General features: G+C 53.6%; 1 protein-coding gene across 1 annotated transcript; it reads left to right on the plus strand.

The window, feature by feature from the left end:
* Nucleotides 1-2,010: 2,010 nt before the first annotated feature.
* LOC123098324 (metal transporter Nramp2) lies at nt 2,011-5,719 on the plus strand. The gene is made up of 4 exons (XM_044520291.1): nt 2,011-2,666; nt 3,933-4,069; nt 4,161-4,813; nt 5,256-5,719. The coding sequence occupies exons 1-4, from the start codon at nt 2,104-2,106 to the stop codon at nt 5,460-5,462; spliced, it is 1,560 nt and encodes a 519-aa protein (XP_044376226.1). The 5' UTR covers nt 2,011-2,103; the 3' UTR covers nt 5,463-5,719.
* Nucleotides 5,720-14,534: the final 8,815 nt, after the last annotated feature.

Consider the following 14,534-nt stretch of genomic DNA (forward strand, 5'->3'; position numbering starts at 1 on the left):
ATGTGTGATGTATAAGAGGAACAGCCCACACACTCACGTGTGGGCAAAAAAAGTAATGCCCACACACCTTTTTTTCTCTTCCCGGCCCGTCTCACACGCGTGCGTGTGGGCGAAATAGATGACGCCCACATGCCCCGTACGTCAGGTCTCGTACCTCGTGGTCCCGCATGCCCGCGTGACAGTCACCGCGCGTCCCGCAGTTGTCATGGTCCAGACCCTCGTCCATGTTCGTTTAACTGCAGTTGCCATGTCGCTGAACTTCGGTTGCCATGTCGGACAACTACAGTTGCCATGGTTGCTCAACTGCAGTTGCCATGTATGGTCTGATCTACTGCAGTTGCCATGATTTCAAAATTTTAAGAGTTGCCACCCACTAAACACTAGGCAGTTGCCATGTAGCACTACAAGAAGGCATGGCAAAAAAACATGTTCGGGTAAAAGAGAGAGTTGCCATGTGCTCACAAGCACGTTAGGGCAGTTGCCATGTGCTCGGGTAAAAAGAGTTGTCATCTGCTTACAAGCAAAGCTAGGGCAGTTGCCATATACCTGCAGAAATACATGGCAACTGCCAGCTTTGGGTGTGGGCTAGGAGACGGGCGTGTGGGCGAAGTGATAAACGCCCACACACCAGCCCCCTCTGCGTGCGTGAAACTAGTGTGTGGGCGAATTGCTAAACGCCCGCACATCAGCCCCCCGTGTGGTGAAAAAAGGACGTGCGGGCGACCGAATGAATGCCCACACACCAGCTTAGTCCTACGTGGCACACAAAAACTGCTAGAACGCGCCAAGATTCGTGCAGAATTGGTTGGACGAGGATCCATGCGGGTGGGCGAGTTGCCAGACGCCCACACGTGTGGGCGTTAGACTTTTCGTTCATGTTTGCTTCTCGTTTATGGGAATTCGGACATGCGGACATGTCCATGGATGCTTGTGGTACTGCATTGGATGGCAAAAAATGTCCGAATACATCGATCCGGACGTTTGCGAGACAGTGTTGGAAATACCCTAAGTGGACGAAGACCACAAAACCAACCAACTACCTGATTTCTCCACCTCACAATGATAAGTGTGTGATTACCAAAGCAGTAATGAATGCAGTTCTGGAAACAGTGAAATGAAAGAAGAGTCTGCTCACATCACAGTCATAAATGCCCACATACACGCATATACACCCACCTTTATGAACACATACATACACGCATATACAATCCATCTTACATGTGCATACATTTTATCCTTATGGGCATCTTTGAAATACTGAACCGGCGTAACGTTTTGAGATTAGCAAAGTCACCACAGATGCATTCATAGCCAACGTGACGTCTTCTCCCATCGAATGAACATCGCTGAAAAAGTCTGAAATAAATCCAAACAATACGAGCATCAATACCTGGCATATACTCGTAGAACTTAAGTGGGCTGGTTCCACGAACCAAACCATGTGAGCCACGGCCACTTCGCATTCACAGAAGAGTCTTTTTTCTTTTCTTTTTTTGCGAATACATTCACAGAATAGTCTGCTCGTTGTAATCAAGCGGTAAAGATAAGTCATGCACGACTCTCGAGTTAAGCGCGACGGATGACTCAACCTGATCTTCTAAACGAAAAATAAGATACTTTCGCAAAAAAAAGAAGATAAAACTGTACTACCTCCAATGGCCCCAATGTCAACGACGTGGGGTAATTGTTTAGTCGATGCCACATTCTGTTACGCACAACCGCCGTGCATCGTGTCCACAAACAAACGGTGCGATTTCCTCCGAGGCGTTGCTTGAAGCAACTTTACTCCATGGCGATTCTTCTGGATTTTTTCCGAGTTTCATTCAAAAGGAGGAGATAGATACAGCAGATCTTTCTTCTTCTTGGAGTAAAACACACAATTTTCAATTTCATTTTTTGATTTGATTGATGCCGGACGTCGAAAAAGGCAGTTAATGTTGGATTATATTCAAGAAAAAAAATGTTTGGATTAGGAAATGGAGCTATAAATTCGTTCTGACAGAAACCGGTCCTGATTTCACGAAGGAGTCAGAGGAACTCCCATCTCCCAACTCACTCGCCCGTCCAACCCACTCTCCGCTCGCGCACGCATCCTCCGCTCCCATGGCGTCCCGCGACCTCGCCGAGAGCCTGCTCCCCGGCGGGGGCGCCTCCGCCTCCTCCTCCCACGACGAGTACGAGGAGCGTGCGTACGACTCGGACGACAAGGTCTCCATCTCCATCTCCGACTCGGAGCCCGACGACGACGGCGACCCCGGCGCCGCGCGCGCGCGCCCGGCCTTCTCCTGGCGGAAGCTCTGGCGCTTCACGGGGCCGGGCTTCCTCATGTGCATCGGCTTCCTCGACCCGGGCAACCTCGAGGGGGACCTGCAGGCGGGCGCCGCCGCCGGGTACCAGCTCCTCTGGCTGCTGCTCTGGGCCACGGTCATGGGCGCGCTCGTGCAGCTGCTCTCCGCGCGCCTCGGGGTCGTCACCGGGAAGCATCTCGCCGAGCTCTGCCGGGAGGAGTACCCGCCCTGGGCCACGCGCGCGCTCTGGGTCATGACGGAGCTCGCGCTCGTCGGCGCCGACATACAGGAGGTCATCGGCAGCGCGATTGCCATCAAGATCCTCTCCGGGGGCATCGTGCCGCTCTGGGGCGGCGTCGTCATCACCGCCTTCGACTGGTCAGTTTGCTTCCTGCTCCTGCTCTTGCCCCTGCTCGCGACGAGAATTAAATCACGGTCCCCATCTCTGTTCTTTTCCTCTTGGCACCGAACTCAAACTGCATAAGATTTTGGCGGCCTCTAGTTTGTTGGTTGGTTGCAATTCGAGCCGCTCTGTTCTTACCCTTTTGGAGTTGTCGAGACTAGAGCTCGCGAATAAGTTTGTTCAGGTGTTCCTTTCTCTGGTAGGTAGTAAAAATCTGCGCAGCGATGGCATCTGAAGATCCGATGCGTTTCTTCGCGTAAACTGACTCTGCTTCCATTTCTTTCCCTTTTCTCGTGCTTGTCTTTGGATTCGTTCAGTTGATCAGTTCCATCTTGTTTGTTGGGTAATAAACAATACATCCAGCGTGTTTTTGGTGTGCTGTGCTTGCAGGGAATCGATCCTGACTCTGACTGGGACTGCTCCTTGTTTGCTTCCTCTTGTTGGTTTGTTGCACAAAAGTTCATACTAACTTTTGAGGCATCATGGGGCTGAAAATTCCCACAGAAATATAAAAACATTTTTGGGTTAGAGGGGCTTCCCCACTCCTTGCTAATCGAATGAACTTGTTGTTGTTTGCACACTTTGGTTGCTCTTTTTTCTTTTCTTTTTTTGGAACATCGGCACAAAAATAAAAACAGTCTGGGCTAGAGAAACATGCAGACAAAGGAGTTCTGTTAACTTTGTCGATATCACAACTTCACCATGTCCGAAGGTTGCAGAATGTTTGTGACCTTTTGTTCCAGTTGTGGCTTCACTCTCTTAATAATTATTAGTATAATCTTGTGTGGCTCAGGCGGCACTGCATGTTTATTGGTCGGTTTAGTACCTTCTGTTATGTTTCTCTTTGGTCAGAGACTTGTAGTTGTTACAGAGATTAAAATATGGACATGTGTTCTTGTCTATTATCCGTACAATTCTACTACTGCTTATTCTGAGTCACTAACTGCCACAATGTTTTGGGATTTTTGGATGGTGAGATTGATAGCAATGGAAGGAACAAAAATAATCAAATAATCGTTTGGAGGAGTCCTGCCAAAAATTTCAGGGTGGATAATGATTAGATAAAAGTTTCTGTTTATCCTTTGTCTGCTATGGTGGTGTTATTCAATCCTTGTCTGATTATGACATCAGCTTTGTTTATGTACCAGCAACTGCCTCTTTCCTTTTATGGTGAAGATTTTTTCGGCAGAACTGATATGTATTGCTATATTTTGGCTCATATGACATGTTTTTCATGCCAGCTTCATCTTTCTATTCCTGGAGAATTATGGTGTGAGAAAATTGGAAGCGTTTTTCGGCGTCTTGATTGCAACCATGGCTATATCATTTGCGATCATGTTTGGTGAAACGAAGCCTAGTGGAAAGGAGCTTCTGATCGGTAATTCTCGGTCTGATATGTTGGCAGATGCTTTTGTTTATGATGCACTCTCGAGACGTAGAAGAATTTATTCAATCTTTTTCATAATTAGGTTTGGTGGTTCCAAAGCTGAGCTCAAAGACCATCAAGCAGGCGGTTGGAATTGTGGGCTGCATCATCATGCCCCATAATGTTTTCTTGCACTCAGCGCTAGTGCAGTCCAGGAAGATTGACACAAAAAAGAAATCGCGTGTTCAAGAAGCAGTGTACTATTACAACATTGAGTCGATTCTTGCTCTCATCGTCTCTTTCTTTATTAACATCTGCGTTACAACGGTATTCGCTAAAGGATTTTATGGATCCGACAAAGCTGATAACATAGGTCTTGAGAATGCTGGCCAGTACTTACAGGAGAAATATGGAACTGCTCTGTTTCCTGTCCTCTATATCTGGGCTATTGGGTTGTTAGCGTCTGGACAGAGCAGCACAATCACCGGCACATATGCCGGCCAATTCGTCATGGGAGGTTTCCTTAATCTTCGATTGAAGAAGTGGTTACGAGCAGTGATTACTCGAAGCTTTGCCATTATTCCAACTATGATTGTGGCTTTATTTTTTGATACTGAAGATCCTACCATGGACGTTCTGAACGAGTCACTCAATGTTCTTCAGTCCATTCAGATTCCATTTGCACTGATTCCTTTGATCACCCTTGTTTCGAGTGAGCAGCTCATGGGGTCATTCGTGGTCGGTCCTATCACCAAAGTAAGTTAGCTTCGACCTTTTGTTATTCATAAAATTCATAGCTTTCGTGTTAGCAACGAACTCAACTAGTTCTTCAGGTGTTACATTTGCTGCTGTATGAGTTGGTCGTGTCACTGCATAAGATTGTGTAATTCGTCTGAAAAGGACTAAAAAGATTTTAATCCCGCAATTACCGAGCAGAGAGCCCTTAATTTGAGATCCCGATTTACTTAGGCACCCACAGCTGTATCCACTCAATATTTTCCAACTTTGGCAGATTTTCGACCAGTTTTTTTGTTTAGTTAGTCTGCAATTATATGTTTGATGATGAAATTGTATTCAGATAAGCAAAAAATCATGAAGATATATGATTTTGGTGGGTGGCGATAATGCAACATTGCAGAAATAGTAACACTGCCCGTCCCTCGTTTGCCATGCTAACTTGTTTTGTGCTCTTGTTTAGGTGATAAGTTGGATCGTCACAATCTTTCTGATGCTCATCAACGGATACCTCATACTGTCCTTCTACACCAACGAAGTGCGGGGCGCAGTCGTTCGTTCAAGCTTGTGCGTCGTGCTGGCTGTTTACCTCGCGTTCATCATCTACCTCATCCTGAGGAACACCACACTGTATTCTCGCCTTCGCTCATCAGTCTCAAAGAGCTCATGAGAAAGACTGTTAGTTATTTCATCTCCGCGATGAAGATGAACGGAAGTTGATAGATAATATTGGAAGAAAACTGCTCCCCATTGTACAACCTGTACGGCTGCCTATTTGTATTAGCTCCGGGGGAGAGGTCTATATTGTACATCAGTTGCTGTTGTATAACTGTATTTGTGGATTAGCAGGCTTCCCCTTTAGGATTGGGCTAAACCAACACCAACACCAGCATACTTGAGGTGATAAATGGTAGATAGTTTTGTTTATCTCTTCCCCTTTTTTGGAGGATGGTTGACGGAGTGGAATCCGGTAGACCCCTCCATGGAGTGATCCCAACTCCAACGCATGACCGCATTTGGTCCATCCCCGTCCGTTTGGTACCAAACGGATAGAAAACGCGCCGACGCAAACGTTCACTTCGTCCGCGACCCATTTCTGGCTCAAATTTGGGCCGGGTTTGCGTCGGAACGGACAGGGCACGGACACGCGCGACGCCCACACTTGTCCTCCCCTGGCCCGTCCGTCAGGGGCACAACCTCCCCATTTCCCTCTTCTTCTCCAAATAACTTCCCGCCTCCCGCCATGGCCACCGAGCCAAAGGACGCCGCCGCCGCCATCCCGGACACCATTGTCGTCCTCCCCTCGAAGAAGAAGAAGCCGAAGAAGGTGCTCACGCTGACGCCAAGAAAAAGAGGAGCAAATGAAGGCCTACATGGAGCTAAAAACGAAGAAGCTCGAGATGGAGGAGGCCGTCAAAAGGAGGAAGCCGTCAAAACGAAGAAGCTCGAGATCGAGTGTTGAAAATATGCCCTAGAGGCAATAATATTTGTATTATTATATTTCCATATTCATAATTATAGAGTATATTCTGTGCTATAACTGTTATGATCCCGGAATAGGCATTCAATGGAAAAACTCATAAGCACGTGTGGAATGATACATGGTAAAATAAAAGGTTCCTAGTCTTGCCTCTAGGACTAGCTCAAGTGTTGTTGGTGATCATGTTTTTCGGATCTTAGGATATCGTTAAGTGTAACGATAGTCCTAAAACAACATTGAGATGATGACGTTGGAAGAACGGTCATATTGAATCGACTCAATCTTGTCTGTTATGAATTGAGTTAACATCGTCTGTGAAAGCGCGGGTTTACTCCGCGGGGGGGGGGGGGGGGGGGGTGAATGGGAGATCTTTAGAAATTTGTCAAACTTTGATGAATTTGACGAAGATCAGAGTGAAGAAATAGAAACACGAGGGAACTAAATCATCACAGAATGAAAAACATGCATACAAGATACATGCGAGTCGGACGACGCAAGACCTCCTCAGGAGCGGCCTCGCCAGGCAGGCTCGCGAGGAGCGGAGAGATCAAGGCAGGGCAAACCTCGCGAGGTTCTCGTGACGTGAGCCATGACGATCGAGACCAGGCAGGCGCCAGCGCGCGCAGCGTCCTTGTTTCCTCTTTAGTGCTAAGGGGGCAAGCGCAGTCGCAGAGTGCCGAGGCATCAAGCAAAGGTTTCCATATCGGTGCAACGAGACCAAGACCAGCAGGACGGCAAGACGGAGGTCACCATGGAGCCCAAGGCGGCGTCACCACCAGAGCCTTTTGTAGGCGAAGACCGCTTTTGTCAGGATAAGCTGTACTAGCTGTCCCCTTTCAAATTGGCCGTTGTTGGCTCCCTTCCCGCTCAATATTTGGGGAGAGGACCAGGGCCTCTATAAATAGGACTAGCCACCACAGTAGCAGGCAACTCAAGCAAGCCTGAGCTGATCGAATCCACACACACACACACAAGTTCGCCAAGCACAAGAACACCTCATCCTCAGGAGGCTGTTCTTCCCCTTGTACTGTTCATCATCAGCCCAAGAGGCAATCCACCACCACCACACTGGAGTAGAGTATAACACCACAACGGTGGCCCGAACCAGTATAAATCTTGTGTCCCTTGTGTTGTGAGTTCGTTCTTGAGATCTTAGCTAGTTAGGACGTGGATCGGTAGGGAGGAAATCTTCGCGTGCACCCCACTGTTCGAACCTTGAGGGTTTTGCCGGAACCCGTGATTCAACATTTGGCGCGCCAGGTAGGGGTGCGCCGGAGCTTCCTTTCCGTCGCTCCGCGTCCAGTTGCTCCGTCATCTCCATGGCGGACGCTCGCCGTGCTCGTGCTAAGCGCCGGGCTGCCCACGCCACCCGTGTCGCTCAGACGGCTCCCGTCGGCGGGCCACCTCATCGTTCTCCGTCGCCTGCCGCCACCGGCCCGGCGGGGAACGAGCAGCAAGCGTCCTCGCTGCACCCCTCGGTGCGGCGGGACGGCCGCACCGCCACTCCATCGCTGACCCCGGCCGGTTCCTCGTCCCATGCACGTCGCGCTCCCATGGACGCGCGGGCCGCGCTCCTCATGGCGCACGAGCTCCTGCGCTACTGCCCAGTCGACGACCTCTACGAGGACTGGCTCGATCGCATCGCCGAGCTCGTCCGTGCCGCAGGTGGCTCCCCTGCGCCGTCCCTCTCTCCGCCTCGCCCTCCGCCAGCTACAGGCGACGTAGCTCACGGAGCACCTCCACCACCTCTGCATCAAGACGGCGCCTTGGCGCCAAGGCGCGCGGCACCACGGCGCAACCCACCGCGTCCGGCGCCCGCGCGAGAAGAAAGAAGCTGTCAAGAAGTCCCTCGACCGCAAGAGAATGCTCCGCCGCTCCTGGCTCCACCGTGCCAGGATCGTTTGCTGCGGCAAGGCCCCGCGCCGCTTGCCGTAGCGGCGCGCGAGCGCCAAGACCAAGCTCCACCTCCAAGGCAGGCCCCGGTGACCACGGCCGGCTGCCGCGCCTTCACCCCCGAGCTGCGTAGCGTCGCCTGGCCGGGCAAGTTCAAGCCAGATCTGCCTCCTCGCTACGACGGCACCCCCGACCCCGCGGAGTTCTTGCAGCTCTACGAGCTGAGCATCGAGGCGGCCAACGGCGACGAGAAAGTCATGGCGAACTGGTTCCCCATGGCTCTCAAGGATGGAGCCCGCTCCTGGCTCCTAAATCTGCCCCTAGGCTCGATCTCCTCCTGGGACGAGATGTGCAACCGTTTCGTTGCCAACTTCCAGGGCACTCGCGATCGCCCGCCGGCCACGGGTGACCTGCGCCGCATCAAGCAACAACCAGGAGAGACCCTCCAGAAGTACATCCAGCGCTTCAACAACGTCTGCCTCAAGATCCCCAAGGTGACAGACGAGGCCATCATCTCTGCGTTCTCTGATGGCGTCCGTGACGTCAAGATGAAGGAAGAGCTCGCTATCCACGAGGAGCTGTGCACGTCTATGGAGTTGTTCAACCTGGCGACCAAGTGCGCAAGAGCTGAGGAGGGGCGCCTCTCCCTCCTCGAGCTCCCGGCTGCAGACCCAGAGGAGAAGAAAGCCAAGGCCAAGGATGTGAAGCGCAAGGGAGCAGTCATACTCGCGGCGGAACCGGACACCAAGCGCGGCAGAGACCAGCCCGAGTCATCCAAGAGCAGCCGACCGTTCTGCGCCTTCCACAACCTGAATACCCACAACACCAGCGACTGTCAAGAGCTCAGAGCCATTCGTGAAGGACGCTTCGGTCGATGTCCCGAGCGCAACGATCGGGGCTACGACCGAGGAGGAGGACGTGGTGGCGGACGCTGGGACGACCGTGGCCCGCGCCAGGAGTGGCGCGACCGGCCTCGTGAGGACCGCTGGCAGGATTAGCCTCGCGAGGGTGCCTGGAGGGATCAGCCTCGTGAGGATCATCCTCAAGGCAATGCCGGACTCCCTCCGCTGCCGCCACCGCCAAGAAGGAATGATGACCACCATCAAGACGAGGGGGCTGGGGGCTTCCAGGAGCCGCGTGCCATCGCCTGCATCTTGGGCAGAGCTCAAGCCCCAGCCTCACAGCATATCTTCAAACAGTTTGCTCATGAAGTGAATGCAGTTCTCCCCAAGCTCGAGGCCACACGCCTGCTCAGGTGGTCCAAGTGCGCCATCACCTTCAGTTCGGCAGATAAGCTCAAGTGCGCCGCTACCGCTGGCGCCCTCCCAATGCTTTGTTCACCAGTCATCAGCAACGTGCAAGTTACCAAGACCCTCATCGACGGCGGCGCATGGCTCAACGTCCTGTCCGTCGACACGTTCGACAACCTCCAAGTACCGTATGACCAGCTTCAGCCCACCAAGCCGTTCTCAGGAGTGACCGACGGTTCCACCACACCGATAGGGCAGGTCCGCCTCCCTGTCACCTTTGAAGAACGCAACAACTACCGCACCGATCTCATCGACTTCGATGTCGCCTACATCCGCCTGCCATACAACGCGATCCTCGGGTACCCGGCCCTGGCCAAGTTCATGGCGGTGACTCATCACGGCTACAATGTCCTCAAGATGCCAGGAAGCGGCGGAATCATCACAGTCCCGTGCGAAGAAAGAGATGCGGTGTGCTCCCTCGAGCGTGCCTTCCAAGCCGCAGCAATCGACGACCCCGACAGCAAGGGTGAGCGCTTTCCTGAGGCCGCCTCCGAGAGAAGAAGCAGCTGCGCCGTGCATGACCTCAGGAGGGTGGCGTTGCAGCTGGAACCTCGTCAGGATCAGCGCTCTCACCCGGGGCACCTCCCTCCATCGCATAGGAAAGCGCGCCCGGCGCCCCACTCGGGCAGGGCTCGGGGGCTCTCTTCTGGAGGGCCTCAGACTTTTCCAACATCACGAGGGAGGCGCTTGGGCACCACTTGGAGGCGTGCTTCACGGCACGTTTCTCTCAGGAAGACACAGGGCGAGGAGCGCCTACCGCTCATGAGTTCATCACCAAGACCACTCAGGAACTGCAAGACGCAAGGGCCATGCACGGCGACCGCCGCTCACCAGGCGCAGCTCCCCATCCAGGCGAGGATGCCGGGCTGCGCGTCTGCATCGACGTCCCAGGGCTCAACAGGGCCGCCTCTCAGGAGCTCTTCTGGCCTTCGCGCGTGGGACGCTGCGAGGGACCACCTCACAGTTACGTTCGCATGCCTTTTGGCCCGCCGAGCGGGGCGCTCGCCTATCAGCGCAACCTGCGGAGCATCCTGGTGGCTCAGGAGGCCAGGCACCACATCGTCCTGACAGAGATGGAGACGATCCTCAGGGAACCACCTGGACCCCCAGAGCCTCCCAAGGCTCAGGACCCCAACGGCTCGTGAGGAGCAACCCCTTCGCCGCGTACCTTCAGCTGCCTCAACTCTCCTTCGTCAACAGAACCAGGTGACATTTTCCAAGTTCATTTAGCTGGGAGCGCCCCTCGGGCTGCATCATTCCCAGGCCGCGTGGGTCCGTCCCTGTGGCATGTATCCCTTTTACGTCTTTAACTTACCTTGTTGGGGGCGCCCCTCGGGCTGCATCATCCCCAAGCCGCTCGGGCCAGACCCAGTGGCACGTATCTCCCTTGCATTTACTTAAGCCAGTATGCTTTCCATGCCTAACCTGCCTATGACTACTACCTGCTCAATCGTCACCTCCCACGGGGGCTCCTCACGCCGGCACGGCGCTGGTGCACGGGTCCGTCCCTGCCACGCCGGCAAACCTGAGCGGTCGAGCTCTGGCTCGCGGCACGCCCCGCGCACGTCACCTCACCAGGCCCTCAGTGCCTTCGTTTCCTCACGGAGCAACCAGCGGCAGGCTGGCAACCATAATGGCAAACTGTGTTCCTCCTTGTGTTGGCTTGCAGGAATTTCATGAGGATAGCAAACGGCACTGCGAGCCCCCACTTCTTCCATGTAATCCGCTTGCGCGTTAAAAGGGGGGCTCCTGAGCATCGCGACTCAGGAGCTCTTACTGGCTCTCCAGCCCTCACCCCTGGCCTTGCCCACGGCACGCGACCTGGCATACCAGCGGCGGCTGAGCTCGCTCGAGGGCCGGGACCTGAGGACGTAGAGCACAAAGGAGAGCATGGGAGAGGGGGGTGTCTCGAATGGGCCCGACCTAGCTACGCTGCGGGCGCCTACACACGAGCCTGGTGCATCACGAGGAATCAACCCAGAATCGACAAGATAAGTCCCGCACTCAGACCAGCTAATCATTGGAGCCTGAGAGTCATGCTCGCCGTGATCCTGTTACGGAAACGTCGCCTCCCTTTCTTACCTTACCACGACTACTTGAGCGCTAAAGGGGACCCCATGAGCATCACGCCTCAGGAGCTCTTACTGGACCTCGGGCCGCTCACCTCCTGGCCTTGACCACAACACGCGACCTGGCATACCAGCGACGACTGCAGCTTGCCTGGGGACCGGGACCTTTCAGCATAGAGCAACAAGCTGTCGCGAGGTTGGAAAGGGGAGACCGAGCCTGAACAGGACTTGCGTTCACAGGTTTTCATAATCGGGATCATATCAACAAAAGGCATTACAAACCCTTTACACGACCCGACGGGGTACTTCTTAATTCCTCGCAGGGAACAAAAGACAAGAACTTAGGAGAATCCTATCTACACACCCTCGCGGCCGACGCCATCATCAACAGTGGGCCACGGGAGGCCGGCGCCAACCCCATCCAGATCAGCGACGGCGGCAGCCGGACGTTGCGGCCCTGCTCCGGGCGCGGTGAGAGCTCGGGGGCACGTAGCTGTCGTCGCTCGTCTTCGGAGTCTCGTAGAGCTCGGGAGAACCGCTAGACTCCCAAGAGTCGCTGCTGCTGTCGGTGTCAAAACTGGCGGATCTCGGGTAGGGGTTCCAAACTATGCGTCTAAGGCGGATGGTAACAGGAGGCGGGGGACACAATGTTTATCCAGGTTCGGGCCCTCTCGATGGAGGTAATACCCTACTTCCTGCTTGATTGATCTTGATGATATGAGTATTACAAGAGTTGATCTACCACGAGATCGTAGAGGCTAAACCCTAGAAGCTAGCCTATGATTATGATTGTTGTTGTCCTACGGACTAAACCCTCCGGTTTATATAGACACTGGAGGGGTCTAGGGTTACACAGAGTCAGTTACACGGGAGGAGATCTACATATCCGAATTGCCAAGCTTGCCTTCCACGCAAAGGAGAGTCCCATCCGGACACGGGACGAAGTCTTCAATCTTGTATCTTCATAGTCCAACAGTCCGGCCAAAGTATATAATCCGGCTGTCCGAGGACCCCCTAATCCAGGACTCCCTCAGTAGCCCCTGAACCAGGCTTCAATGACGATGAGTCCGGCGCGCAGATTGTCTTCGGCATTGCAAGGCGGGTTCCTCCTCCGAATACTTCATAGAAGATTTTAAACACCAGGATCGTGTCCGGCTCTGCAAAACAAATTCCACACACCATCGTAGAGAGTACAATATTCCACAAATCTATTCTGCTGACAAATTTCATAACGTGACATCATGCAACGGTCTGGTCATTATTCGAACCATTTTTCTCAACCAGCTGCTGCACATATTGCGAGGCAGTTTTATAGGCACGTCTTGTCGAAGCAGAGATCGTGTCCCCTTATCACGGGATTCTCATCAATACGGGTGTGGGTAACCCAACCGCGCCATCAATCACGGCGCTTGGGGAATAAGCGAGTTTACCAGGCAAGTGGGGAGGCGCACAGTTTCTACCGCCCTTATAAAGGGACAAGGACTCCTCTTTTTCACCCACGCCTTCTTCTTCCCTGCCCATCTACTCTTGTGCACTCGAGCTCCAACGCCCAAGTTCGCATCTTCTCCGCAAAACCACTCCAAACATGTCCGGAGTGGGAGGCAAGTGGATGGTATCCTCCGTTACGGAGGAGGACATTACGAAGCTCCGGGAAGCCGGATACCTGGCCGCAGACATCGCGCACCGGCTCCCAGATACGGGGCAGATCGTCCCTACTCCAGAACCCCATGAGAGGGTTGTATTCCTTACCCACTTCCTCCGCGGGCTGGGATTTCCTCTCCATCCATTTGTCCGTGGGCTCATGTTCTACTACGGGATGGACTTCCATGATCTGGCCCCTAATTTCATCCTCAACATCTCGGCGTTTATCGTCGTGTGCGAGGCCTTCCTCCGCATCAAGCCCCACTTCGGCCTGTGGCTGAAGACCTTCAACGTGAAACCGAAGGTAGTGGTCGGCCAGCAAGCGGAGTGCGGAGGCGCCATGGTGGGCAAAATGCCCAACGTTACCTGGCTCGAAGGCTCCTATGTGGAGACCGTGAAGGGGTAGCAATCGGGGTGGTTCTACATCACCGAGCCACGCGACACCAACTGGGTGGCGGCCCCCAAATTTCGATCTGGCATCCCCATGCGGCTCACCTCCTGGAAAGAGAAGGGCCTATCCCGGGGCTCATCGGCGGAGCTGACCGGACTCCAAAACTGTGTTAAAAACATGGTAAGCAAGAAAATCAAGCTTGTCAACGTGGTCCAAGTCATGCTCTTCCGCCGGATCCTCCCGTGTCAAAGACGGGCATTCAATATGTGGGAGTTCGACCTGGCTAAGCACCAGACGCTGCGAGAGCTTTTCGACATGACGCACCAAGACATCTGGAAGGTGTTGTTCAAGTCCGCCGAGGTACCTCCTCCCCTTACCGAGGATCGCGGACTCAGCGCAAAGCGCCCAGCCAATCCGGTAAGCTCCTTACATCTCATGAGATATTTCTTTTCCCAGTATAATCATATGAGGGATCTAAGTCTCCACGCCATTTTAACAGGACTGGGTAGCGACAGCGGAGCTGATTGATTGTCTGGCTCCACTGCCCGAAGATCCAGCAACAGTTCTCTTAACGGAGATGCTGGTTTCGGCGCCCTATGAGGTGCCGGAGAAGAAGGCCAAGAAGAAGGCCGCGGGGACCAGGAAAGGTGTCCGGCGCAAGGTTGTGTCGGACTCATCGTCCGAAAACACCGAGGCGCACTCCTCCCACAAAAACGAGGAGGAAGAAGTAAGTCCCCCCCCCCCCAACCGGGGGGGGGGGGGACAAGAAAAGGAAGGCCACCCCATCTGGGGAGGCCGAAGGGTCCAAGAAGGGAAGGACCCTCCCTCCGGACCACTCCACAACAGCCGCCTACAGCGACGAGGAGTGGCTGCCCAGGGACAAGCCCCTGGCGAAGTCGTAAGTATCCGGATACTATAATAGCTCTGGCGTGTTATGTTTTATTGCTTCTTATATCAT

Source organism: Triticum aestivum, chromosome 4D (genome assembly GCF_018294505.1).
Source record: "Triticum aestivum cultivar Chinese Spring chromosome 4D, IWGSC CS RefSeq v2.1, whole genome shotgun sequence".
Classification (NCBI taxonomy): domain Eukaryota; kingdom Viridiplantae; phylum Streptophyta; class Magnoliopsida; order Poales; family Poaceae; genus Triticum; species Triticum aestivum.